This window comes from Fopius arisanus, unplaced genomic scaffold (assembly GCF_000806365.1).
Source record: "Fopius arisanus strain USDA-PBARC FA_bdor unplaced genomic scaffold, ASM80636v1 scaffold00053, whole genome shotgun sequence".
Classification (NCBI taxonomy): Eukaryota; Metazoa; Arthropoda; class Insecta; order Hymenoptera; family Braconidae; genus Fopius; species Fopius arisanus.
In genome coordinates, this window is record NW_011887792.1 from 391,620 (window position 1) to 419,152 (window position 27,533).

General features: G+C 39.2%; 6 protein-coding genes across 6 annotated transcripts in view; 3 read left to right on the plus strand and 3 right to left on the minus strand.

Annotated features, from left to right (window-relative positions):
- The first annotated feature begins 1,899 nt into the window (after positions 1-1,899).
- Positions 1,900-4,404, plus strand: Art1 (arginine methyltransferase 1). The gene is made up of 2 exons (XM_011307328.1): positions 1,900-2,002; positions 2,648-4,404. The coding sequence occupies exons 1-2, from the start codon at positions 1,937-1,939 to the stop codon at positions 3,728-3,730; spliced, it is 1,149 nt and encodes a 382-aa protein (XP_011305630.1). The 5' UTR covers positions 1,900-1,936; the 3' UTR covers positions 3,731-4,404.
- On the minus strand, positions 4,376-7,024 carry Sec10 (Exocyst complex component Sec10). The gene is made up of 3 exons (XM_011307327.1): positions 6,860-7,024; positions 4,677-6,695; positions 4,376-4,585 (listed from the first exon to the last, which is right to left on the minus strand). Exons 1-3 carry the CDS (start codon positions 6,890-6,892, stop codon positions 4,484-4,486), a joined length of 2,154 nt encoding a protein of 717 aa, XP_011305629.1. The 5' UTR covers positions 6,893-7,024; the 3' UTR covers positions 4,376-4,483.
- Positions 7,025-7,059: 35 nt separating this feature from the next.
- On the plus strand, positions 7,060-8,444 carry MED6 (mediator complex subunit 6). The gene is made up of 5 exons (XM_011307329.1): positions 7,060-7,182; positions 7,282-7,441; positions 7,633-7,807; positions 7,915-8,161; positions 8,241-8,444. The coding sequence occupies exons 1-5, from the start codon at positions 7,164-7,166 to the stop codon at positions 8,315-8,317; spliced, it is 678 nt and encodes a 225-aa protein (XP_011305631.1). The 5' UTR covers positions 7,060-7,163; the 3' UTR covers positions 8,318-8,444.
- A 265-nt stretch (positions 8,445-8,709) lies between these two features.
- On the minus strand, positions 8,710-13,973 carry LOC105268067 (uncharacterized). Its single transcript, XM_011307330.1, has 5 exons — positions 13,778-13,973; positions 11,498-11,765; positions 10,632-10,733; positions 9,077-9,202; positions 8,710-8,874 (listed from the first exon to the last, which is right to left on the minus strand). Exons 2-5 carry the CDS (start codon positions 11,661-11,663, stop codon positions 8,768-8,770), a joined length of 501 nt encoding a protein of 166 aa, XP_011305632.1. The 5' UTR covers positions 11,664-11,765; positions 13,778-13,973; the 3' UTR covers positions 8,710-8,767.
- Positions 13,974-16,066: 2,093 nt separating this feature from the next.
- LOC105268068 (spidroin-2-like) lies at positions 16,067-19,329 on the plus strand. Its single transcript, XM_011307331.1, has 4 exons — positions 16,067-16,236; positions 16,872-17,349; positions 17,549-18,252; positions 18,727-19,329. The coding sequence occupies exons 1-4, from the start codon at positions 16,213-16,215 to the stop codon at positions 18,910-18,912; spliced, it is 1,392 nt and encodes a 463-aa protein (XP_011305633.1). The 5' UTR covers positions 16,067-16,212; the 3' UTR covers positions 18,913-19,329.
- Positions 19,199-27,533, minus strand: part of LOC105268139 (uncharacterized) — a 12,772-nt gene continuing 4,437 nt past the window's right edge. The window contains exons 2-19 of the mRNA XM_011307438.1: positions 27,353-27,516; positions 26,854-27,208; positions 26,483-26,781; positions 25,927-26,380; positions 25,728-25,870; positions 25,264-25,659; positions 25,024-25,196; positions 24,468-24,943; positions 23,902-24,191; positions 22,767-23,273; positions 22,251-22,617; positions 21,886-22,190; positions 21,330-21,783; positions 20,692-21,269; positions 20,434-20,609; positions 19,884-20,368; positions 19,512-19,801; positions 19,199-19,402 (exon numbers count right to left, since the gene is read on the minus strand). Coding sequence (XP_011305740.1) covers positions 19,343-19,402; positions 19,512-19,801; positions 19,884-20,368; positions 20,434-20,609; positions 20,692-21,269; positions 21,330-21,783; positions 21,886-22,190; positions 22,251-22,617; positions 22,767-23,273; positions 23,902-24,191; positions 24,468-24,943; positions 25,024-25,196; positions 25,264-25,659; positions 25,728-25,870; positions 25,927-26,380; positions 26,483-26,781; positions 26,854-27,208; positions 27,353-27,516 — 5,972 coding nt within the window. The 3' untranslated portion in view covers positions 19,199-19,342. The remainder of the gene's footprint in view (positions 19,403-19,511; positions 19,802-19,883; positions 20,369-20,433; positions 20,610-20,691; positions 21,270-21,329; positions 21,784-21,885; positions 22,191-22,250; positions 22,618-22,766; positions 23,274-23,901; positions 24,192-24,467; positions 24,944-25,023; positions 25,197-25,263; positions 25,660-25,727; positions 25,871-25,926; positions 26,381-26,482; positions 26,782-26,853; positions 27,209-27,352; positions 27,517-27,533) is intronic.

The following is a 27,533-nucleotide window of genomic DNA, read 5'->3' on the forward strand; positions in this document are numbered from 1 at the left end:
ATTGTTTTTGGAAATGAAGTGATGTACAGTGTACACATGGGGTATCATGGATTCAGCAATCCGTTTACTTGCAACATGTGTGGACATGAGTGCGATGACAAGGTGTCATTTTTCCTGCACATCGCCAGAGTCAAACATGCGTAGAGGAGGTGCGGGGAATATTTTGAAGAGTCTTTTATTTTTGGTTGAAAATAGCTTTCATCAATTCACTACTGAATCGAGATAATTATTGAATTATTAAAACGCAGTTTGAGTCTTTGCGTTCTAGTCATTAACGCCGAGGGACACCTGAGAGGGTCCTGGGTAATCGAGTGCAATCATTACCATGATTTTTTTCTTTCCATTTGTAAATTACAATTTTCTTTTGGGCTGGATTATGAAACCTAAACTGAAGTGGTAGAACGCTTTTTTTTGTTTTTGCTTTATCTCGAGAATAATTAATTAATGCCCGCAACTCAGAGCCTCTTTAGTCTCGACCAAAAATGTAAATATTGTAGAGTATTATTACAAATAACTCATTACTATATTTTTCCCCGAATCTCCATCGAGGGCATGAAATTCTCTTTTCGAAATTTTTACAACGGAGAGAACGGGCGTCAGTTTTTTATCTCTTCTCGTGAGATTTTTCTTTTATTAAGGCAGCTATTGACCTCTACTTTTAGAAATTAATTCGTCCGGTTCATTTGAGAAATTTTGAAGAGACACTCTCGATGGTCATGAGACAAAAACATTTACTTCAGCCAAGACTGAAGGTGATTTTCAAGGGAACATTAATTACCCAAATTGAGTGAGAGCAGAGTTCCAATAAAATTATAAAGAACAATTCTGAAGTTGAATGGATTCATAAAACAACTGATGATCCCATTTTTCATTATTTAGAGCTCCTTTTATCGCAATGAGAATATCTTTTTAAAGGTATGGAAGTCCTCCAGTTCTTTTTACTTCATTCAACCTCAGAATTGGGGATAAAGATTATTATCAATCATAAGGTATTTTTGTAAGCGTAAAATTAAAATTTATCAACGAAAAATGTTGAATTACTGCCGGGTGCAATCACCAAATTGTGCCATAGCAGATGTTTGTAAATAAATCGAGAAATTGATGAAAACTGAAGATTATATATAAATATATTTTTCGAGATGAAAAAATTTATTTCAATTCAATGTTCTAAACGAACAGCAGAGTACTGTAACTCCGAGTGAATAATTCATCACTCGAGGAGAAAAAAAAATTGTCACTGAATTTTATTGATTTGCATCATCGATTCTTCGAGCATTTCCAATTGGTTATTTCTTTCATTCTGATTGCATCAGAGATAAATTCAAATATTCAATTAGACCTCACAATTGAATCAACTCCCAGCTGAGGAGATAATGGAAAATATTAATTAGACGAACGCTCATGTACGAGAGAGTTTTCTATCCATAATTATTAGTTGATAATCAACAATTTTGCTTTTCTGAGCCAAAAAATCGAAGATAATTTATATCATAAGTTGTATTATTCGAGTATCAATGGGATTAACGGAATGTCATCTAGATCTAAGAATATGGAGTCATGTAATTTCAGCATTCCCTCTTATGTATAGAAATTTTGAATACATAAATCATTTACTAAAATCACAACTGCAAATTTACTCACTTATTCTTCAATGTTAGAAGCCCATTTCCTTACTAACTCACATTTTTCAGTCCTAAATATTCACCTTTTTTCCAGCCACAATTACGTCTTTATGAAAAAATAATAGAACATTGTTATTATTATTATTAATGGAAATTGATGAATTGAAGATAGAATATATTTATTTTCAATTTTGAACTTTTTACGACATCTTTTGGAGCTGGGATGTACTTCTTTCGTAGAAATCCAGTTTTATCTTTGTAGTGATGGAAATTCACCTTCAATCTTTACCGCATCGTTAGGACGCTCAAGCAAAATGGCGGAGGTTAACGAAGTGCCGGCAGACATCGGCGAAAACGATACATTAGTCAACGAGATCAATGTAAGTATTTTATCAATTATCCCACCACCCCCTCCCGATAACTCCACCAAAATTTCGAGCAATTTCTCTCCCCGAGTCATCAACCCCAACCCCGAAAAATCCCCGATTATCCATCAACAATTTTCCCATGGGACATTTCCAATTGCAATTTTGGGAGCATGCTCTCTGGCTCCAAAAAAAAATATTAGTCTTCCCCTCGTCGTGAAATTTCTCCTCGAAGCTCATCAGCCTGATTGAGTTAATGATGATTTTTTTTTGGTGGTAATCACTCGTGCTTTGTTCGATGTGTTTCTTACCAACTCTCGCAAAATGGACGTCAGTCTTTTTGGCGGGCACGTGGACGCTGGGATAATCAATTAAAATTCATCATCATCGGAAAACTGTAGGGGAAATGATAATTAGAGGGCGATTTAATTAACAGTGAAATCTCGATTATTTTGTTATTTATTGGGATCGTATTGCCATGGGAAATTTCATAATCATCGCATGATAACAAATGATGGATAATACGATGCTCTTTTTTTTGCAAACTGAAATTTCCTGTTTATATTTACTTTCATTAATTTTTCATTAAAACCCGACTGTGTATTTTAAACGATTTTTGAATAACAACTCTCGATGAAAAAACTGGAAAATTTTCTGTAGCCCTCAAAAATGGAGACCATGGAAGTGGGTGAATCCGCAGCTCCACCGAAGGAGGTTCCCCAGGCAGCCCTGACGAACAACAAAGTTCCAGTGGATGAGATGACATCTCGAGATTATTACTTCGACTCCTACGCCCACTACGCCATCCACGAGGAGATGCTGAAGGACGAGGTGCGCACGATGACGTACCGTAACTCGATGTACCACAACAAGCATCTGTTCAAGGACAAGGTTGTTCTGGACATCGGCTGTGGTACAGGAATTCTGTCGATGTTTGCGGCGAAGGCAGGTGCTGCTAGAGTAATCGGCATCGAGTGTTCAAACATCGTAGAGTACGCTGAGAAAATTGTCGATGCCAATCACATGTCCCACGTAGTGACAATTCTCAAGGGTAAAGTCGAGGAAGTGGTGCTGCCCCATGGTATCGAAAAAGTTGACATCATTATTTCGGAGTGGATGGGTTACTGCCTCTTCTACGAGTCCATGCTGGACACTGTCCTCTTCGCCAGGGACAAGTGGCTCAAGGAGGATGGAATGCTCTTCCCTGACAAAGCTACTCTGTACATCTGTGGAATAGAGGATCGCCAGTACAAGGACGAGAAGATCAACTGGTGGGACGACGTCTACGGCTTCGATATGAGCTCCATTCGTAAAGTGGCCATTAGCGAACCTCTCGTCGACGTCGTTGATCCAAAACAAGTCGTCACAAATGCCTGTCTCATCAAGGAAGTTGATCTTTACACTGTCACCAAAGCAGATCTTGAATTTGCATCTCCATTCACACTTCAGGTGCGAAGAAATGACTACGTTCAGGCTCTAGTTACCTTCTTCAATATTGAATTCACCAAGTGCCACAAGCGAATTGGTTTCAGCACAGCCCCTGAGGTCCAGTACACCCACTGGAAGCAAACGGTTTTCTATTTCGATGAGTACATGACTGTCAAGAAAGGAGAGGAGATCTACGGTGTATTCTCCATGAAACCCAATGCGAGGAATTATCGAGATCTCGATTTCAACATTGAACTCGACTTCAAGGGAGAATTGTGTCAAGTGCACGAGACCAATACTTATCGCATGCGCTGATTGGGGAGGATTTTTTCTTATTTTTGTTGTGGGGGGATTGCCTGGGGGTGGAGAGTTTTTTCACTCTGGAGGAAAGGAATTCTTATGAATTATTCTGGATTATTCTCGATTGGTACATTGCCTGGGCTGAGAGTTTTTACTAGATATTGGAATTGTTCAATTTATCTCTTTCCTGCCGAGCTATCACCCTCAAATCTCCAGGTATGTTTTAAAAATCAATTAAAAATTGATTATGGGACTCATCCCCTCACTCCACTGGCCCACTATACTGGGAAAATATCACTGGATGCTGCGACATCTCTTCCGATAAATAGAATGCTGCTGCATCTTCAAAGAAAACAAATTCCTGAAGAATTAAGAATGATTTTGTTCTCGTGGGGATCACTGAACCCTCCCGATATCGATCAAGTGAACTCTGCGGATTTTAGGACTTACACATTTAAAATTTAGGCTTTTATTTATAAACAATGAGAAAGAAGAATTAACGAATGATAAAACTCCATGAATTGATAATTTTTAAGGTACAGTACGTTGAGTTGATCGAAGATTTTTTATCGAGGCATTGTACTGATGAGAATTGTACCGGTGACATCACCAAACTCCATAGTTACTATTATAGGAAAAAAAAAGCAAAAGTGAAAGAAATAAGAAGGTTGATACGTTTAATACGGTAACAAGTCGTTCATTATTTTTAATACCCCTTTTCCTTATTTTCCCTCTTGTTCCAAAAATTCATTTTTCGTTCATTAATTTTTATGTCGTTGCAAGGCCTTTGAGGAAATTAGCTAACTTCTGAGTCTTGTAGTCCGTTCTCAGTTGAATAAAACTGACGAGAGTTGCTCGATCCAGTATCGCCTGCAAATGACAAAAAAAAAATGAATATGTTGTAATAATTCGTAATCTAATGAGAAAGATCTTTACGATTCTGGAGAATCCAGTAACTCACCAGCTGATCTCCAGTGCAGACCTGCATGAGATTGGCAGGTTTTACCAGCAGTAAATTGCAGAGAGCATGAAGAGTATCGAATAAGGAACTGACGATTCCCACCCCGAGCTCCTTAACGCATTTTCTGTACTCATTCATATCGCATATAGCACACATGGCACCAGCAGAATTGAACTGAAAGCTTTGGAGATGCTCGTAGATGACTCTGTGAAATCTGATGCCAAGCTCCATCATGACATTCTCACAGTTCTTGCCATCGAGACTGTCCCTGATGTGCCTGATCATGCTGGTGACGTACTGAACAACAGCCAGACAAGCAGGTGTGCTGAGGGTGTCGACATCCCCCTCAGGTTTAAAATCTGTTTTCTTCTGCTCACTCTGAAGGTACATTCTGACCCATCCCACTATAGCATTGATGCTCCTGTCGAGGCCAGTGTCGAGTTTCATCTCGATCTGAAGGAGAACCGATTTCTGTCTCGCCAGGCAGTCTCCATGCTTCGGTGTGGAGATAACGAGAGGCACTAGACTGTCGTTAAACTGCTCCTCGAGAAGTTTAACAATCACATTGCACTGCCTGGCAACTCTGAAGAAGTGAATGTCAGGGGGTGTTCTGCTTTCAGGAATGGGAACACTCTGGAGTCCCAACTCCAGGGCATAATCAACGTGCTCGATCATCAAGTGCTGGAGAAGAATCTCCAGGATCATGAGGGCATTGAGGGGGAGATCGGCTGGCTGGGAGAGTGTCTGGCACCTCTGACAGGCGAGTTTACACCTCTGGAGTAGTGCAATCGCCAGTTCCTCCGAGAGAAATGTCTCACCACCGTAATCCTCGATCTGGGCAATATTAATATTCGTTCTGGTACCAAGCACTGCCTGCAAATCACGTCTGAGCTCCTGAAAACCACCAGTCTGCAGCTGCTTCTTCTGGTGATTCTTCGACTCGTAGTACTCCATCAGCAGTGCCGCTGATCTCTCCCTCAGGGCTTTGAGCTCGATACTTGGGTACGTGTCCAAGTGCTTCTGAAATATATTTCGAGTTAATTTCGTGAGATAGGCCTCGTCGGTTCCCATGTCAAATTGCCTCAAGTCCATCGAGAGTTTCGTTGTCTTCGAGTACAGATCGTGCAAGTTACTCAGGTATTTGTCAGAGTCCGATTGATCACTCAATTTTGCAACTGCGTATTTCTGCAGTCTCAGGTGATAAATATTGAGGACAAATTTCGCCATCACCTGTTCAGGATTCGAGAATACCTGCTGCATCAATTTGTAGTTTTTCTGGCACATGGGGATGACGTTGAGAAAAACATCTTTTGAACCGAAAGACGCCATCCTGCTCTGCTCTATAAAAGCATTTATGCACTGGGAATATCCTTTGAAGTGTGATAACACACTTGCCAACTCCTTCATTCGCTCTGCGTCGTCGCTGTTGTGGGCCCTAACGAATTCTTCGATTAAACTCTTCTCTATCTCATCGTACTTCGACGAGATTTTCTCCTTAGCGTCATTAAATTTATCGGAGGGCAACTCCTGGGATATCAGGTGAAGCTTTTGGATGACATCTGCTGCGACGTCTAGAGTCGATTTATCCGTGAATATGGGATCAGTCAGAGGTCCAGGACTCAGGAACTCGGAGAAGTGTCTCATCAACTTCTGGGCCTCGACCGCTCTGGCCCTTGGGGTATTGACACTCTCCAACTGGTCCCCCAAGTGCAGCACTTTCGTTGCAACGAAATTTATCCTCTCGTCCAGCTGATGGAAGAGTTCCATTCCCCTTTTATTCTTATCCTGAAGGTCGATTATCTCGAGGGTGTGTCTGCTGTCTTCGTCCTTCAGTGCCACCTCCAATCTCTCGCATTTTTTCTGCTGGCGCTCCTCCAGGATCTGGAGGTCCTTGATCGCGTGGACGAATGTCTCGTGCACTAGAACTGGATCGAAACTCCCCTTCAGGCCATCCACCACTGAATCATTTACTGTTCTCCATGCCAAACGCTCCACGAATTCCTCAGGGTCGAAAGGTTCCTGAGGAAATAATTTATCAATCCATTTTTTAAATGCTATAGATTATATAGATTATTCTACAATCATTAAAAATCCCGGAGAATTAATCAAACAAATAAATGAACATGATAAATAGGAAAACAAGAATTCTCTTCTTCTTTTATTGACTTCATTGTTGATTTTACCTGTTCGAGTTCCTTCATATACTGTTGCATCATCTTGAAGGCCTCTATTATCCCCTAATATCACTTAAAAAATTCCATCCTATATAAAAATAAATAACTTTAAATATTGATAAACGAATCCTTGAATTTACGAATTGTCAGAATTCATTTTCATAGAGGTTATTTATTTTTTGTGCAGTGGGCGTCACTCGTGGAGTTTTCGTCCTTATCAGCACAAAAACATTCGACTCGAGTTGTTTACGTCCCATTAATTTCCCAAATATTGTCAAGAGGATTAAATTATTAAATTGTTTAATCAGTGACGATGATGTCTGCGAGACCTGGTGAGTCTATTTTAATTGAATCATGAAGTATTGGGACTTATTTTTGAAAAGACAGTGGAATTGATGGCATAACCTCGCAAATTATTTATTATGAAACAGATAATCCTCTGGGGCTGTCCTGGCATGACAGTGCCTGGATTCCAATCCTGAACCCCAGCAACATCATGGATTATTTCTCAGAAAGAAGCAATCCATTTTATGACAGCTCTTGCAATAATGCACTCATCAAAATGCAGAGGCTCAATCCAGAACAACTTCAGTGAGTCCTAAGAATATTTCCTAATTTGATCTTTGTTCTTATTCCCTAGGCTTAATCAAAATTAATTTAATGTAAATTAATCCAACGCAATCTTTGGGTTGAATTTCGTAAAAATACATTATGATAATGATTTATTAATAGTAATTCCATTTCAGGCATTGATTTAATCTCCATTTTTTATTCATTTCAAGGAGCATGACAGGACTCGAATACATTCTACTTCACGTACAGGAGCCGATTTTATACGTGATAAGAAAACAAAATCGGTATTCACCTACTCAGGTTACTCCACTCGCTGATTACTACATCATCGCCGGAGTTGTTTATCAAGCCCCTGATCTTGCGTCCGTCGTCAATTCGAGACTGGTGAGTAGTTCGACTGAATAATAATAATAATCTTCAATCAATTCCCCAAACTCCCTAATTAATCCTATTTTCATTAATTAAATATTCAATAACTCTTTTTTCCGCAGTTATCCACAATTCATCATCTTCAAACAGCTTTCGAGGAGGCGAGCGCCTGCTCGAGATATCACCCGAGCAAGGGCTACTCCTGGGACTTTAAAAATGGAAAGTCTCTGACTGCGAAGAAGGAAGTGCCTTCGAGGGAGGAACCCAGCTCTCTATTTCAACGGCAGAGAGTCGATATGTTGCTCGCTGAAATCACCAGGAAATTTCCACTGCCTGTGCCGAAACCTGCGCAGCCCCCAGCTGATCCTCGTGAGTGCAATTTTGAATTGAAAAAAATTCGAAATAGGTAACTGGGTAAAATTGATTTCTTACTGTCTACATTTTTCAGCCGTTGAAGTCAAGCAAGAGAAGACTGATAAAAAAGACATGCGACCACCGCCAGAGAAAAAACCACGTACCAATTAATAAAGAGAAGAGATTTGATTAGCTTATAAATGTAAATACTGAATGATTTTCTGGCGAGCGCGACGTGAATTGGGAGTTATACAAAGTATGTATGTTCAATGATTGTCAATTATATCAATTTTATGTACGTATTGCTCAATCAGTACTTTTAATTGCCTTTGTTCATGGAGAAAGAATGTGACAATTCTCTTGTCCATTTTATCTTCGTCCTCAACTCGTGGCTTGCCAACACGTTCTGTTTACATTTTTTTGACATTTGCAATTGTCTGAGAACTATTCTCTCGTTCCCACGTGGAAATTCCGACATTTATTCAATCCCCAGATGACAATAGATCGCATGTCTGGAGACAATTCTTTTGATTTTTCTTGGGGATTTTATGGATTTTGCAGTCGTGGCGATGTAAAAATAATTTATTCGATTATAAGCAGGCAGTATAAAATAGTATAACTCTATAGGGCTTTGAGGAACCTCCAGAGGTATCCAAGGAGCAACAGTAGTCCACCTGTCATGAGGACTGGAGGTTTTATGGCTTCAGCTCCACCAGCTCGATATTTCCCTGAGAATAAATTGTTCAATATTAATTAAATGGGAGAAACTCTCTCGAATATCTCGGAATTGAGGGGAGATAACGGAATTTTAGTAGATACATTTTCTGGAGAAGATTTCATGAGCTCCAGAAAAGGTCCTTATGAGTATGACCTCATCTCTTGTTGATTCGGAAATATTCGAGGAATTATCAATTATATTTTCCCACTTACAATCCGAGCCGAGGTATGAATGGCAACAGCACTCCCTGAGTCTCTCGTACTCAGCACAATCCCCAGCTAACACTGTACACACCTTTTTACCAACTCTACATGTGTGCTGGACAAAAGGGAATGCCTCTGAAAATTTAAAAAACAATTACCCAATCATCAAAACTCAAAATCTGATTAATCGAAAAAATCGACACCCACTACTTCACTCATATCTCCTACACTATCAGGTTTATCGAAAAATGTGATACCACCTTTTTTGGAGATCACGAAGTTCTCTACAAAAAAGCCCTCACAACCCTCTCCTCTAAACCCGTCAGTTTCCGAGATATTCTCAAACAAATACACAAATAATGTCTTTCATTAATCGAAAACCGAATCGAATAGATTCCAATCCTCTTTAATAATTATTCCACGATCGATCGGATCATTACACACATAATGAGCGCCTGAAGCTTCTGTATTTAATCCTCCATACGCATTCGGGATGGAGGAACGGAATTAATGCCACAGGAAAATTAAATAGACCATATGGGACGGAATAAATTCGGGTTCATCGAACTGTAACGACGTCTTGTATTATATCATCGACGAGGTGGGGTTCTTCCGGTGGTTTATCAATTCCGGATAAGAGGCTGATGTGTCGAGACCCGCTGTCTCGTCCTCATCCATCCAAAGTGTCTTACAGAAAAAGGAAAACAGGAAAAATTGAGATGTTTTTAAATTCTCGGGAGACATTTTTCACATTTTACTGTCCTCTTAGACAATCCGAATGCCTGACCCTTCCTTATTGATCGGTATTCTATTGCAGATATTCTAGACACGTTGGCATTGCGTGCAGTAATGCAATTCTATTGGATTCCCTTGCACTTTGTGACTCCGTGCCAACTTATCGATGCACAAGACTCTTTCAATTCTCTACCCCTCAAAATTGCAACAGTTTGAGCTCATTACCTCTTATACCGTCCACCCATCGAAAAATATTATTCGAAACTTTTTGTTGAATATTTAATTCTCTCCAAAAAAGTCTAATGAAATTTCTCCATGGGGTCTGTTGTTCTCGAGATAATCAGCAAATAACACCCGATTTTTTTTAGTCCATCGTATCGCCAGTGGATTTTGACGTTTTAATCTCATTTATTACTTATCGAATGGAGATATCGAAGTATTTCGATACCTGAAGCAAAACCGTGTCATTTTTTCTCAACCGACGTATATAATCGATTGTTCAATCCGATTCTTCCGTAATTCGATGACAAAATGAGTTTTTCTTCGTTTACATTCGGATATTTCACGCACGAGTTGACAGCTGATCCCATTACCGAAGGTCTAATGACACAGCATTACAAAAGTATCAAAATTTATTTATTATTATTATTTTTCGTTCGCTGTAGGCTTTTGCTACTGATTTATCGAGAAGGCGAGGAAAATCTTTCGATGTAATTTTTCGCGATGACTTTTGATTCGTTTTTATCGACGTAATGAGTGCGAACAATAAATCCACCGGAAATTTGGAATCACGTAAAATCCAGTTGAAGAAAAGAATAAAAAAACGCACTGTGGTAACCACCGTCACAGCAACAATGATCGCTGATGACACTTCCGTCCTTGCAGTACGTCATCTCGTCGTGTGTGCAGGATCTGCACCCAGGAATGGGGCCTGAGGAAATAATAAAAAATCGAGGGTTAATTCATCTTGCAATTACCGTCAGTCGTTACCAATTAATGGATAAATTACACGAATTTTCTGGGGAATGGGTACACATTAATTGACGATTGTTTTGCAATACGAGGACATGCGTTTAATTTCAATAACTCGGGATTATTCCGTTTTATTTTTTGAGATTTTTATCTAGTCGGTTAGAACACCTGGGGTATGATATCTTTTTACCAGTCGGGGGACACTGGGTTATTTATTCACAACGATAAAAAGACCTCAAACTGTCGTTGCAATAAGTGCGAATTTTAGAGATAATTTGTCACATGTTTCACTTCAGATTTCTCCGAATATCTCAGAATATAATGGAGCCATTGAAAAATGGATTCTGAATTTTTTGTAGGGAATTTCAAGAGCTACAGAAAAGATTCCTACAAATTTTCTCCATCTTCACTAGATCTGAAGATATCCGGCAAAGATCGGCATAAAATGTTAAAAACCGAAAAATCGATTTTTAGATTTTCCCCTTCAGCGCTCCTCGAATATCCCGGAATATAATAGAGATACGAAAAAAAATGAAAGGAACTTTTTGTTGAGAATTCCAAGAGCTACAAAAAAGGTCCCTATAAAATTTTCCAGTCTCCCCTAGTTCGGGAGATATTACCTAAAAACCGACCAGACTATCGAAATGTTGTTTTCTGACGAATAAATTCTGGCTGATGAGTTCCCGTTCAATTAAACAGAATCCCCAATCAACCAATCATTACCTTTTGACAAGGTGAGTTCCCTCGCCTTCTCGAGTGCCTCATCGTAGGATACTTCGTGTTCAAGTACGTAATCGTCGTCGGATGAGTGATCAACAACAGTGACAGCCTCGAGCACTTGAAAAATCAGAAGAAACAGGACAATTCCCCAGCTTCGATTTTTAATCATGCTAACCACCGCGTTTTCATCGTCCTCAGCTCACTTCTTCACCAGCATCTCCACTGCTGGCCAGCTGAATCTCCACTGCCACCAATTCTTTGTACGCGTGCTCTGAAAATATAAGAGGGGAAAAAAGCCGTTCAGTGGAGGGGAAATTCTCATATCGATCCGTTGTCCCTTTCATTACAATGATTCATTTCACCCCTCGATTTTATCTACCCCATCGCGTGCAACGGACTTGTTCAATCTGTAGATGCAGAACTAGATAAAGATAACTTGATTAATCCCTTTTCAGACAAATGCTAATTTCATACACTGCATTGGTAATTTTTTTTATGCAATTTCACTCTTCAACTCCCCTCACCATTTTTTAATCCTCCTACTTTAATTTTCATTTGTTTAAAATATAAACGCTATTTTATTCAGCGGCGAATCAATAAAAACAGTCGATTCGCTGAGTTTTTTAAAAATATCTCGGAACCCGAGAAAGATACTGAATTTTTTATTATGACCTTTTTTCTAGAGGTAATTGAGACCTAGAAAAAAGGTAATTTGATAAATTTCGGTATCTCCTTCCGTTACGAGAATATTCCCAAAAAACTAACCGGTGAGTGGAATTCACTGATTTGTCTTTATCACTTTGGTATTAAATTAATAAATTGTTTTCTTTCGGTGTAAAAACTAATCAACGAAATGAAATTCTCAGGATTGATAAATCTTGAAGTTATCATTCATTGGGAATCAAATCTTGTTTATTATTCTTCCCTGGGGCAACTCAATTTAACTCCGATTGTGTTCCCAGTAATTTTTCATTCTCCTGTTTGAATTTGCTCTGTAAACAATTAAATTCTCCGTTGTGATGTCTGAATGAAGTTAAACATTCGTGTCGATTTATACACCCGAGTAAAACGGAAATAAAATTCCTCCAGCTGGTAAACTTCTGTCACTGAATTTTTCGTGATGACTCAGTTTGTAATACGAGGCGACTACTAAGACGTAATTAAGATCAATTAAGGAGGCACTCGTCTCCTCCACTCTGTCCAACAAAATCATTTTTTAAATAAAATACTGAGGAATATAAAAATTGTCTCAGCCCTTTTCCCAAACTACACATTCGCAATAAAATTTTTCTCGAAGGAATAATTGTTTTATTGTGTTTTTTTTTCGCCAAAAAGTTAATGAATAAATGTGAAAATCAACAGGAAGTGGATAATTTTACTGGTTCCACGGATTGTTGATAAAATAATGCAGAAAATAGTCGAGAACACGTGACGTTCCGGCAATTGCGTCATGAGGGGATTTACTTTTCTCCTGCACTGAGACAAAAATTTAGGAAAATACAGTAAACCAATTAGTTTATTCTAAATCAATGAAAAATACTTATTAATTAAATTATCTATTTAATTAATCCAATCCTCTGATAGTTCCGCGTTAATTTAATGTTTTTTAATGAATTTTTAGTGAAAACAAATAAATATACTCTTAATCAAATAGAATTAATTTGTTCAATCAAATATTTAGCGGAGGTTTTTAACAATTTTAGCGAATATTGTTTTTTATTTACTAGAATTTTTTCTGGGGATTATTTTAAATTTGAAAGGGTCAAGTACGAAATAAAATTCTCAAACGGAAATTCGTGACTCCTCCGCAGATACGCGTCTTATCTCCGGCGTTAACCCTTGACCTCATCTTCATCCATAAGAGACACTAAAACCTGATACAATAATCTGTGGAGTAAGTGCTCTATTCAGATTCAGAATGTAACGATTTTTCATTCAAGCGATACGTTCAAGAGAATTCAAAAGAAAACCGGGGAAATCTCAGATTCAAATCCCCAGTTAACGACCGCTCAAAATCCATTATCTCCTTCAGTGATAACGACGAATATATTACTCGATAAGAATAGAAAACTCTAATTAAGATAACGCATGAATTAATATTAATATTCCCAAATCATCAGTCATGGAAATCTTAAAGAAAAATTTTGATTTCACTCCATAAAAATCGATTTTATCACGAAATATTCCGCGAACTAATCACTAATCAGTCAATTAATTCCCACGTAATTGCACTTTAAATTATTGGTATTATTATGATCCGGATGGGGATACAATAATATTCACCTCAATTTAATCCAGGTGTTCATTAAAATTAATCGCGAAGAACGGATTCAATCAGAAACACGCGGATAAAATCCCAACAACAACAACAATAGCAACAATCACCCACTATTTAATATTAATCAATAAAATCGAAAGCTCATTGATAGGAATTTGTTCTGGTGTCGTTAAAGCAACCGTCGGTTGCTACGCGCTGCGACAAACTGAAACAGCCACTGAAAATATCGCGGGTTCGCGTTCAAACGGATGCGCGCGCATCTCCCGATTTTTTTTTTTCAAAAACGCGAGTTCCTTCAATTACCCTATAATAATTTCCACTGATTAATTCTACTCGATTATTATTAAAAATCCGAGGGAACGAGAGGTCAATGAAATTTTGAATTGCCGATTGCAACCGGAAGTTCGGAAACCGCGTAACGATTGCAATATTCATTTATTGCACGTCGATTCACGTAACTAGTCGATTGTCCTCGAGGTTTAATGATGAATTATCATCGGGGGCAATTTGTTGCTAAATAAATTAATAACAATTAACCGAATCACGAGATGATTTTTCTCTCGACTCTTTCTCTCTCCATTACTCCACCGCAATTAAACAATCATTTCCCCATTCAAATAAACAATTGGTTAATTAACAAATACGCGCGGCGCTCATTAATCCATTAATTAAAAACAATAATAATAATAATAATAAAATTATTATTGGGGAGTCGTTTCGTCATGAGGGAAATTGTTAATTTTTTCTCGTGTCGTGACGATTTTCATTGGCAAAAATTTAATTATTGCTATAAAAAATCGGTTGCACATCGTATTTTTCTTTTTTTTTTATTTTCAATCCGAATATGCACTTTCCGCTTTATTCACATGGGGTGCACGTGTACCTCGTGACCGCGACAGCTGACGTTTCTCCTTTTTTTTTTTCTTCTTTTTATTTCATTGTACTTCCACCTCGAAGCCCGATAAATTCACCTAGTGGAGGTATCCACGTGCAGAGAATGAGAGAATCTCTTGTATCCAGGGGATAGACATGTATTTTGAAGCCGAGATAAAGAATGGAGATGGAACAGGGGAGGTGGAGGGCTAAGGGTCCGGTTACCTATTGATCCTGATGAAGGCCCCTGTACACAAGACCCTGGATTAAAAAAAAAAAAAGCGAGACGCAATTTATTGTGAAGAACGCACAAACGAGTTTTACATGAATTATCATTAACAATTAATTTGTTATTTGTTATTTTTTATTTCTTGCGAATTTTCTGGGAGTAATTTCGTTATTGCATAATTATCAACAGATTTGTTTATTTTATATGTTGAACAAATGGAGTTCATGATTTTTTATAAATTTAGGGTTGATGGGTATTTTATTTAATAATTTGACGGTTTCAGGGGCATTTTTTTTAATCAACGGATTTATTGGAATGATTTTAATCTAGTTCTCGGTTTTGGGCCAGTGATAAAAGTGGACGGGCACCCGCATCTTTGGAACTGGGACTCAAGTCGATTATTCCCTCGACTATAAAATCGAGGATTTCACTGTTCATGTGGTAACGTCTTTATTCCCTTTTTCAGTGAATTCATTCATCTCAATTGACGTGTCCTTTATTGCGCTGTGGGTGCGACTCAGGGCGAGGCATCGTAACGCTTCAAATAATTTTCATTGTCAATCGCTTCATGACTTCTATCAGCTCAGCCTCCGATCGGGAATAATTTTATCGGTATTTAAAAAATGATCATCAGAGTTTTTATCATTTTTTCCTGATGGTCTGAATGAATTCCCGTTTTCCCACAATTTTTTCAAGATATCATTTTAGTTGAATTAGAAAATTGCCCACGTGTGGGTGGAAATTGTCGCGTGCTAATTAATCCCTTCATAAAGGACAAGTGGACAGTGCAATTAAAGTACTCGACGTGTAATAACGCAAGACTTCCTGCATTTTTTTCTGCCATTTTATCACTTCAATTCGTCGATTATATTTTTAAAAATTCAATATTTATTCATTATACTATATCCCACAAAATTTATGATTGCACATAATTTATAATAATATGTAATGACAATAAAGTTCAAAAATTGAAAATGCAATTTTCTCCTCTGAAATTTTGGAAAATTGGAAAATTGAAAAATTGGAAAATTAGAAAAATTGATAATTATTATTGAAATTGAGATTTTCGAAATTTTGAAAACCACTCAAAAGGATCAACCGTTTATCATCGGGGAATAATAAAAATTCGTTCTTCCGACGGTTATCTAGGAATCTAGATTACCCTAGGTCTCCTGGGTAAAAACCATCTGGAGGAACGTCATCACTGTAAATAGTCCAGTCCTGAAGTGAATGTCTTCCTCTGCGCACTGCGGTTTTTCCCAGGAAATTCCTTAAAAAAAAATCCAAGATATCGAAAGAAACCTGAAATCAGGTGTCATCAAGACAATCAGCAACACCATGGCATCGCCTGTATTAAATCCTGTGAGTAATTAAAGCTCCAAATTTCCAATTCCCCTAACACTCCAGTCATTCAATGGAATTTCAATCCTCTGATGATCTGATGATCCGATGATCTGATGATCCTCATAAGAATTAATTACCTGACCTTATTTTCGTGGCATTGAAATTGTTGTGGCGTTACGATGACATTAATTTTCATTCCTGTCATCGGATTTAATTTCTAGATTTCGAGTTTTCAATTTTTCATTTATTTTCATCATTTACAAGTTCATTCCTGAGATTGACTTAACCGTCTTACTCGGATAATTGCATCGGAGTGAGTGTGGGATTTTAATGGTCTCTCCGAAGGCCGGATAATTTTCAAAATGTAAATCATGATTTAGCCACTGGGTAAATTGGATCGATTGGATTATTAGAGAAGATTAGGAATTTCGAGAGGGGATTGTACATCGGTTTATTTGTATTTTGGTATCTGGTGAGACCTCAAGGCCACTGTCAAAACAGGTCTGTAAATACCTCTGTACAGAATTATTACGAAAATAAAATCTGTATTGATGTATTGCATTGATTTCGGTATAAAATTTCGAAGACTTCTCCGGCAATTTATTATTTATTCCACAAAATATCATGACAATGAACAATTGATGGTTCCTTAGGATGTTCCTTACGTGGGAGAAGTGGGGGGTCTTGCCCCTGGGAAGATGGTGAAGATCCAGGGGAAAATTCCTTCGAATGCAGTTCGCTTTGCTATTAATTATCAATTGGGCCCCAATCTAAATCCAAGGGATGACATTGCGATCCACTTGTCTCCTCGATTCAGTGATGGTTTTATCACTCGAAATCACATTCAGTCGATGTCCTGGGGTCCTGAGGAGAACGGTGGACCCCTGGTGCTTCAGCCTGGTCAGGATTTCGAGGTGATTCTACTCTGTGAACCACTGCAGTACAAAATTGCAATCAATGGACGTCACTTCGCGGAGTTCGGGCATCGTCTGCCTTATCAGAAAGTCACCCACCTCGTAATCGATGGTGACGTCGAGATCACGAGTATTTCTTACGAGAATATTGGGGCCCCCAGGTCCCCTAGGATGGCCAGTGCCGGTGACGTACCTGCTGCTGACTTTGGACCACCCGGTGGGTTTCCCTCGATATATTTTCCGAGTGACGGTATTTAGAGAAAAATATCAGAAGAATTTTTTGCGGGGAATATCATCCTCTGGAGAAAATTCCTCTGACCTTTTCCCCTAAAACCACTCCTGCGCGAGATATAACCGGATTTAAACAGAGAAACACAATTTTTACTATATTTTTTTTGGGGGTGGATTTTCGGTAGGTCCTGGAGGACTTTATCCCACCCTGAACCCTCAGGCTCCATCAGCACCTCAGGGAGGTTATGGACCTCCCCCTGGAGGGTATGGTCCCCCAGGGGGTGGTTATAATCCTCCCAAGCCGTACGGCTATCAACCGGGATACGAGAAAGCTGAGGAGGAGGAGGCATTCGGTGGCTGTTTGGATAAAGTAGGACTGGCTATTGGTGGATTGGTCGCTGCTGGAGGTGTTGCTGCTGCTGTCCATGCCTACAACAAGAGGAAGGAGCACGACAAAGAGACAGATCATGAGAAAGTCCAGGGCTCAAAGACAGAGAGTGAAGGTGGTGGATTAAATCTTGGAGCCCTGGGATCAGCCCTGGCCAGCAGTCTAGTCTCCAATGCTCTGTCTGGGGACAACAGACACCAACCTGGTTATCCACCCCAAGGAGGTGGTGACATGATGGGATCAATTCTTGGAGCACTCGGTGGTGGCTCTCGCAGCCCCAATTATCCACCTCCTCAACAGCCCAATGATCCTCTGGGAGGACTTGGATCGATTCTGGGGGGTGTTCTTGGAGGCGGCGGTGGTAATCAGCAACCAGGTTATCAGCCCAGTGGGGGTTACACACAATCTGGTGGATACAATCAGGGTTCAGGCAGCTCTGATCTTCTCAGTGGCATTGGCACCGCTCTCTTCAGCTCTGCACTCGATAGTCTCAGCAAACGAGTGAGTAGAAAAATGAGGGATGCCAGGGAACGAAAAATTTAGAACTTTACCGCCAATTTCTATCGCTTTTTATGCTTTAACACTATTTTAATTTATTTATCTATCACCGCATGAGGTTTAACACCTTTCTGGAGCAACTATGAGCTTTTTAGAGCTTTAATATGAGTGAAAATATTTTTTATATAATTTCTTATTTATTTATTTGATGATTACTTTATTTTATGCTGATTAAACCCTGAGAAAAGACACTGTACTATCGCATGACTAATTTAATTACTTAAAATTCTTTTTTTATTCATATTTTTGGGTCGTCTTGTAGAATTTTACGGAATAAATCATTTTTACGCCAATTTCTTGCTTTTTATTCCGAATTTATTGACTGCATCTGCCAATTTCTCGGCTTTGAGGTGTAAATTTGAATTCTGAGATTTTTTAAAATGGGATTAGGGATCAATAAGTGTTCTGTATCTATAGAATTCCCATGGTGACGAGCGTCAGTTCTCCCCGCAGCCGCCACCTCATTATTCCCAGAATTATGGGCCACCGAGGAATGATCCACCACCTCCACCCAAACCATCAACTCCGCCACCTCCAGGTGGTGGTAAATTGAGTGCTGCTGATATTTCCAGGGGATTGGGACTCGGTGACGATGAGGATTAAATTCCAGACGCTTTTAATGTTATTAATTCAAATCTGACAAAATTTTACTCGACGAATTGAGATAATTGAGAGCCTAATTGCATAATTATGGAGGAATTCAGCACAAATGCTCGTGGAATATTTTTGAATCCTTAGGCTTTAATTAAGGAGCACAAATTAATCGACTCCACTGTGAAAATAAATTATATTCGCTTGATGGAGCGGTAGATCTGATCGCCAGTAATTACTCCGACTTATATTTTTATAAATATTTTTGTGGCCTTAAGACAGCATCAAGCATATGAGATTGTTGTTAATATATAGTTTATTTCGAATAGTTAAGCGCAACGAGTGGATAAAGTTCAAAATGTCGCACAAACAGAGGAATGAAAAATAAATTGATAATTAGTCCTTGATGGATTAATTTTCATGGATGAATTTTTCTTGGTGTTTAATCTTGATCTAGACACTCCTTTGATGACGTTGTTTCTATGCATATACCTTCCTTGTTCTGAAAATCAATAGAGAGTCGATTCATCAGTTGGATAAAATCGTCATTGAGTTAATTTTCTGAGAGTTTATTATTCCCGGAGCTGAAAAGCTGGCAAATAATAATTTACGTCAGAATCTGCCTTGAGTGCGTCCAGTGCCTCTTTCTGCTTTCTCTTGAAGAATCCCAGTTTGATAAGGACGAATATGAGAAGCGCCAGGAGGAGAATTCCGACGAGTACTGAGACAGCAATTACCCAACTGGCTACTGGTGCTGATACTGGGGTACCGAGGAATTGAGTGCTAACGAGGGTTGAGTTTCTCCTCATTCCAGATTTTTCACCGGCTCGTGAGGGGTGAGTAATCATCGCTGATCCATTTGATACGAAATATATTATATCCTTCGATGTCGTAAAATCATCTGTCATATGGAAAACGTTTTTTTTTAATTATTTCATCAATTCAATTGTTCGTCGTTCTTGTTCAACTGATTATTGACTCACCAGTGACGTCTTTCAACAGCAAATCGATCGTTAATTTAAATTCCGCGATTACAGAGGGATTAACGGATTCTTTTGGCACGTCTATGAGACACGTGACATTAACGCAGTCAATAGCAACATTTTCACAGGTCAGAAACAACGCGCGATTCTTCAGAGTAACGTTTAAAGACTGTGTCAAAATATTCGAATCCCTCTCCATAATTTTCTTCCCTTTCTCTTCAACTCTTTCGATTTGACAAACGTAGTCGTTATCATTTCGATTAATTGAATCAAAGAATTTCACAGTCGTTGCGTTTATCCTCGCTATCTCGACTATTTCATTTTTCGATTTTCTCAAGTGCGTGGGAACGAGAACAATCAAAATCGCCTGTTGAATCGGAGTTATTCCCAATTTTTGAACTCCATAAATGTGATCGAACTGAATTATCTCGAGTTTGTTCTCCTCCGAGGTACTGAAGTAGGAGTAAACATTGTCCTTTGCTTGTCTGAAATTAATTTCATCTAATCAATTATCATAAGCCCAAATAATACCACAAATTCCGAGACGAACCCAGTAATATTCAGAGCGCTGTCTACGACTAGATGAATAATCAAATTATCAGTTGCATTCTGATCATTATCATTTCTACTTTGAGTCGTTAGACTAATGGGCACGTCTATCGAGTCTGCGTAAAACTGTGACTCAGTTGTGAGTTGACTCATGTCTAATTCCAACTTTAGAGTTGTCTGAAACATGAGAAAGCCATGAATCCTCAATTTATCGAATGGCATTTAAATTTCTCATCGATTTTAATTACTAATTAATTACCTGAACTCGAAATGGATTTCCCAGCTCGCAAATCACTTGAACAGATCCATTGAGTACTGGCTCCTCGATGCATTGATAAGAAGCCGAAGAAGGTACTCTTGTCAGAACAATAAATTCCGGCAATAGTACACGTACCCTAGTGTCGTAACCGGGTTCTCCATAATTTCTAATATCTATCGAGATATCAACTATGTTTCGATTTCCCAGGATGTACTCGTTGCTTTCTCCTAGGGAAGTTGAAACTCCTAGAGTTAAATTCGAGTGGCAGACATTATCGGGACCGCAGTCCAATTCAAAGTTGAGTCGCAATGATTTTTCGATAATCGATCTCTTCTGGTTGATCCTCGGACACCTTCTGCAGAAGCCAACGAGCGGCTCGTTGTTCAGAAGTTTGAGGGATACAGAAATGTCCAGGGGTTCGGTTTTAGTCCCACCGTCCATTACTATTGGAATTTCAGTGCAGAGTACTTTTCGGTAGTAGAGAACATCTTCGAGTTGGTATGTACCATTGACATTTGCATGTGTGGCGAGTCTCGCCCGCTGGTAAGCCTCGTCGATTCGAAAGATTCTGACCACTCCTGAAATAAATAAGAAAAATTAGTGGACCTAACAATTAATTAGTTCGTATGATAACTTACTCAGAGCCGTAGGTACCATGTACCCATCGTAGTACCCACAGAATTTAATAGAGAAGTTGGTGGTAGTTCTGTTGAGCCTTGCAGAGTCCACAGAGCTCAAACTAATATTCACTTCAACGACTGGTTGAGCTCGAAAGAGAACAGCGTGTCCTGATCTGTAAGCTCCAACAGCAACATCAGGGTAGCCATTGCCATCGACATCCCTGGGTTCAGATATGCTGAGACCAAAGCCACTCAGCCTCCCAAAATCCTTGCCAAGGATCTTTTGACTTGGCACTCGAGATAAACCGTAACGACCACCATTGAAAATATAAACAGCACCCGATTTATCTTCGTACGGTGCACCAACAGCAACGTCTCCATAGCCATCGCGATCCAGGTCTCCTAGACATACAACACTCGATCCGAATTGAGCTCCCTCGAATTTACCATCGATCCAACGCCTCTCAAACCCCTGAACCAATAAAACAAATTATTCAACTCGAATTCAATGGATTAAACATCATTAAAGCGCACCCCTTCCAATAGAATCTTGTGTCAATAAAAATAAAATTACAATCGAATTTCTCCTCGCTGAAAATATATAAATCCGCCCCTCGTCCACATTATCACTCCACGTTGGAGCCCCAACGATCAGATCATCCCTCCTGTCGTTATCAACGTCGCAGGAGGTCAAGGAGGCCCCGAACAACTCTCCAACGTCATTTCCCCCCACTGTCAGGCCATCATACACAGACCTGTTCCCTTGGAAGTGGAATATCAAAACAGCTGCTGCTAGACTCAATCTGTCAAGGGCCGAAACAACGTACCACCTGTCCTTCCTTTTGGCATCGAAATAAAACCCCGACGTAGTGCTGTATCCTGAAACGATCACTCCAGATGAATATCCCTAAAAAGCCAATCCCCAAAATTCGATCTCACCAATTCTACGTGCACGAGGTATGTCAATCATCGGCGGTAAAATCGTCTCAGTTTTCTTTCCATTCCTGGAGAACAGCAGTGCGTTTCCTCTCGATGCGTAATACCCAGGAGTTCCACACATAAAATGATGCCTACGATCTAAATCCCTAAATTCATGCAGCGAAAATCCCAACATACTCATCCCCCACAAATGATATGGCACACCTCGTGAATCCGTTGCCACCTGATAATCACGACCCGCAAATACATTAATTATCGAATCCACAGGTCTCTCAAACGCTCGTGTACTATTTGCTATCGTATAATAACAAATTCCATTCATATAATATATATCACGAATAACATTAGTCCAACGTGGGGCGCAGATCTGAAAATAATTATTAAAAAAAAGCCTTGATTATAATTACTCCCGGATTTCGAGATATTAGCTTAAAAATTGATGACAATTAAAATGGATTTAATGAGGAAATCAAAAGTTTGGATTTTTTATGGGAAAAGAAGAAGATTGGAACGAACCACGACTTCAGGGTGTACATCATTCGCCACGGAGATGGTACCTCCAATCCAGGCACCATCGAGCCGCTGATTGACGTAATTGAGACCCTTGACTTCTCCATTTGTCGATTTATGGAGTATCCACTCCTTACAGGTACCACTTAAATAACAATAATAAACAGCACCAGGTTCTCTAATTCCTGGTAATCGACTGACGTTAGCCCTGGGTGCACCAACGATCACCAGAGCATCAGAAGGGCTCGGATAAAGTGCAACAGTGAAACCGAAGTAACTTCCTCTGTTGTGAGATCTTCCTCTGGGGTCACTGAACAATACACTTCCTTTGACGTCTAGATTGTATCCACCACCTCCACAGGAAATAGTTAAAATAGTTCCAAAAAACTGTAGGTAATTCACTAGATATTGAGACATTCTTGGGATTAAATGATAAAAAAAACTGGAATTTAGGAGGAAGAGGGAACTTGCTGAGGCCAGAGTTGGACGGAAGGATGTGGTGTCCAGAAATATCTGCGACGTTTCAAGAAGGATTGAATAATCTATTTCTCATGCTGAGATAAGGAGCGTACGTGCTGTCCGAGATTTATGAATTCAGTTTTATTTTTTATTTTTCACTTTGGGCGACACGTTGAGAATATCTAGGAATTTTTTACATTAATTTAATGTTCTTGGAGGTGATGGGGGGATTATTTACAATAGGCGACTCCACATGGCACTGTGAGAATATTAAATACAAAATATTTATAATTAAATACAAAATATTTATAAATAAAAATGAATTTTAGAAATGAAGGTGCATTCATTCTGGGAAGTTTTTCGGAAATATAGCGGAAATGGGGGGAGATGATTCAATTTTTGTAATAACCTTTTTTATAATTCTCGATTAGCCGGATGAAAAAGGTTCTCATAAAAATTTGATTATCTCCAGTGATTTCCGAGATATTTTCAAAAATCTCATCGAATATCTGAGAAATCATCTTCCAGTGATTGACTGCTGGCTTTGGAATAATTAATATCGATCGAGATTTTCCTTCGATGAAGACGTGTCCAAGGGGATGTCCTGATTCCCCTGAAAATCAATGAAAAAAATTATCGACTGTAATTTTAATTGGAGTAATCAGTGGGAATGATTTATTACGTCGGAATCAGCTTTGAGTGCCTCTAACTCTTCTTTTTGCTTTCGCTTGAAGAATCCCAGTTTGATAAGAGCGAATATCAGGAGTGCCAGTAGGAGAATGCCAATGAGCACTGAGACTACAATTATCCAGATGCTAACTTGAGCAGCTGACAGAGTCTCCAGGAATGTAGTACCTACGATTACTGAGTTTCTTCTCATTCCAGACACTTCACCACCTCGTGAGGGATGAGTAACCCTGACTGACGCATTGGATGCGAAGTATATTATATCTTTCGAGATCATGAACTCATCTGCCGCATAAAGAATAATTTTTCTCATTATTCTATTAATTTAATTCACCTCAAAAGTCTTAAAAAACGATCCATAGGATTTTAATCGAGTTGAACATCGATTTATCCGAAAACTATCGATTGTAGAAGAAAATACCAAAAAGTCTTTTCTCTCGGAAATTTAAGAAACTGAAGAAAAGGTTCTTTGGTGTTTTCACGTCGAATGGATGGCTTTCGAGATAAATCATTATTTCAATAAAATCAATCTCCCACACATTCGATTAATCAGAAACTCACCAGGAACGTTTTTTAAAAGAAAATCAATCGTTAATTTTAATTCTCCAATTGCAGAATTAGGATTCACGGATTCTCTCGGTACGTCCATGAGGCACGTGACATTAACACAAATTATTTCCGAATTTTCACAATTCAAGAGAAGCGTACGATTCCGAGAAGAGACTATTTCTGTGGCGTTTAAATTCTTTTCGATGATTTTCTTGTCGTTCTCAATTCTTTCGGTCTTGCAGACGTAGTCGTTGTTCTCTCGACTTGTGGAATCAAAAAACGTGAGACTTGACGCATTAATTCTAGCTATTTCGATAATTTCGCTTCGAGAATTCCTCAAGTGCGTTGGGACCAGGACAGTTAAGGCCGCTTGTTCGATGGCAGTCAGTCCCAATTTTTTAACGTTGTAAATATGACTGAACCGTATCCTATCGAGTTTTTCCCCTTCTGAGGAGTTGATGTACGAGTAAATACTCTCCTCTGCTCTCCTGAAATTTATTATTTATTATATATGTATTTATTATTGCCAATTAAATAGCCGAGGAATTAAATTCGTGCATAAATTTACCCAGTGATGTCAACGCTCGCGTCGACCACAAGATTGATAAATAAATTATTACTTCCTCGTTGATTAATATTTGTACTCTGGGTCGTGAGGTAAATGGGGACTTGGATAGATTCTGAGAAAAGTTCTGACTCAATTTCCACTTGACTCATCGCTAGATCGAGTGTCAATGAATTCTGTAAACGATAAAAAAAAATCCATGAAAATCCGAAAAACGAGTGAATTGAGATCCTCCGGAGTTACCTGACTTCGCAGTGGATTCCCGATATCGCAGATCACCTCGATCGATCTATTAATCAGGTGTTTCTCCTCGCAATCGAAACTGATGCTCGCCAAGGAGAGAAAATCGGGTAGCAGTACGTGGACTTGGGTGTCGTAGGCGGGTTCTCCGTTGTTTCGAACGTCAATGGTGATTTTTATAGTTTTTTCTCCTCCGAGGATGTAATTGTTGCCAGGACCGAGGGACGTTGTCACTTCTGATGTCAGATTGGAGATGCAAATGTCGTCGGAGCCGCAGTCTACGTCGAAAGGAAGACGCACTGTGGCATCGATTTTTGAACGGAACTTGTTAATTATTACAGCTTCATTTATCAGTGATAGAGACACAGATATGTCGATTGGCTCGGTTTTAGTTCCTTCCTGAAGTTTAATTCATAAAAATTCGCTAATTATTGTCTGTCCAGTGATATGCTAAATTTGTTAATTACCTGCAGAATTATTGGGACATCTGTACAAATTTCTCGTCCATAATGAAGAAGTCCTTCAATTTCGTAGGTTCCATTATCAGTTGGGGGTAGGTCGAGGACACCTCGTCGGAGAACCTCATCCACTCGAAAAATTCTCATTACCCCTGAAATTAAAAAATTCTGGAATTGAAGAAATAGGATGTGCATTTGTAGAACTTACTCAGAGTCTGAGGTACCCTGTATCCTTCGTAATACCCGCAGAATCTAACAGAAAAGTCTGTGGTATTGCTGTTGAGTCTCGCTGAGTTTACATAACTCAAACTAATTTTCACTTGAACGACTGGTTGAGCTCGAAAGAGGACGGCGTGTCCCGATCTGTAAGCTCCAACAGCAACATCAGGGTAGCCATTGCCATCGACATCCCTGGGTTCAGATATGCTGAGACCAAAGCCACTCAGCCTCCCAAAATCCTTGCCAAGGATCTTTTGACTTGGCACTCGAGATAAACCGTAACGACCACCATTGAAAATATAAACAGCACCCGATTTATCTTCGTACGGTGCACCAACAGCAACATCTCCATAGCCATCGCGATCCAGGTCTCCTAGACATACAACACTCGATCCGAATCGAGCTCCCTCGAATTTACCATCGATCCAACTCCTCTCAAACACCTGAGCCATTAAAACAAATTATTCAACTCGAATTCAATGGATTAAACATCATCAAAGTGCACCACTTCCAATAGAATCTCATGCCAATAAAAATAGAGTTACATTTACATTTCTCCTTGCTGAAATAATATAAATCCGTCCCTCATCTCCTTTATCGCTCCACGATGGAGCTCCAACTATCAGGTCATCTCTCCTGTCGTTATCAACGTCGCAGGAAGTTACTGACGCCCCGAAATACTCTTCGTTCTGCATGCCCTTGACAATTCTCACTCCTCTGAAGGCATGATTCCCGTCGTATTGAAAAATTTCGATTTTTCCTTTCAAATCACTGGTCTGAGGAGCCGCCGCGACGTACCATCTCGTCTCATCATCGAAATAAAATCCCGACGTCACGCTGTACCCTAAATTTAATTCCCAATCTCAGTAATCACTCCGTAATATTTTCGATATTTTATATTTTTTACAGTAGTTACCGGTTAATTGAGTGTTGTCATCAAATTTTTCAGATATCAAAGAACTAAGTCTTCCCGGTTTATTCTCAGAAATCATCACAGGAGTTCCTGTCCAGGCGTAACACCCAGGAGCTCCCACCATTGCATCCCAAATCGGTTCATCCGAAAATTGATGAATCGAAAATCCCAATTGTCCCATCGCAAAGTAATTATAGTTCGTATTTTCTGTCACCTGCCTTCGCGGATAAGTCAACTCTGTTATAAACTTTTGAACAGGTCTTTGAAAAGCCTCCGACGAACTTGCAATCGCATAATAACAGATTCCATTCATGAACGCAGAGCCCCACAGAATATTCTTCCATCTCGGTGCGCACACCTGCAGAACCGAAACGATGAAAAATATTTTTCACCACAAAAAAATTCACTTGAGCATAATAATTGAGAATCAAACATAAAAGCTCAATGAATTCAATGAAACCAAGAATAATTAATGGAGATGGTGAGATTGTTTATTACGTACAACAACTCTGGGCTGTGGTTTATTTTCCACAGAAATAGTAGCACCGATCCAAGACTCATCGATCATCTGATTAATCCCTTGAATCCCATGCAGTTCACCATTTCTCGAATTGTCAATTGGCCACTCTCTGCATTGACCACTCAATCGACACCAATAAACAGCACCAGGTTCTCTAATTCCT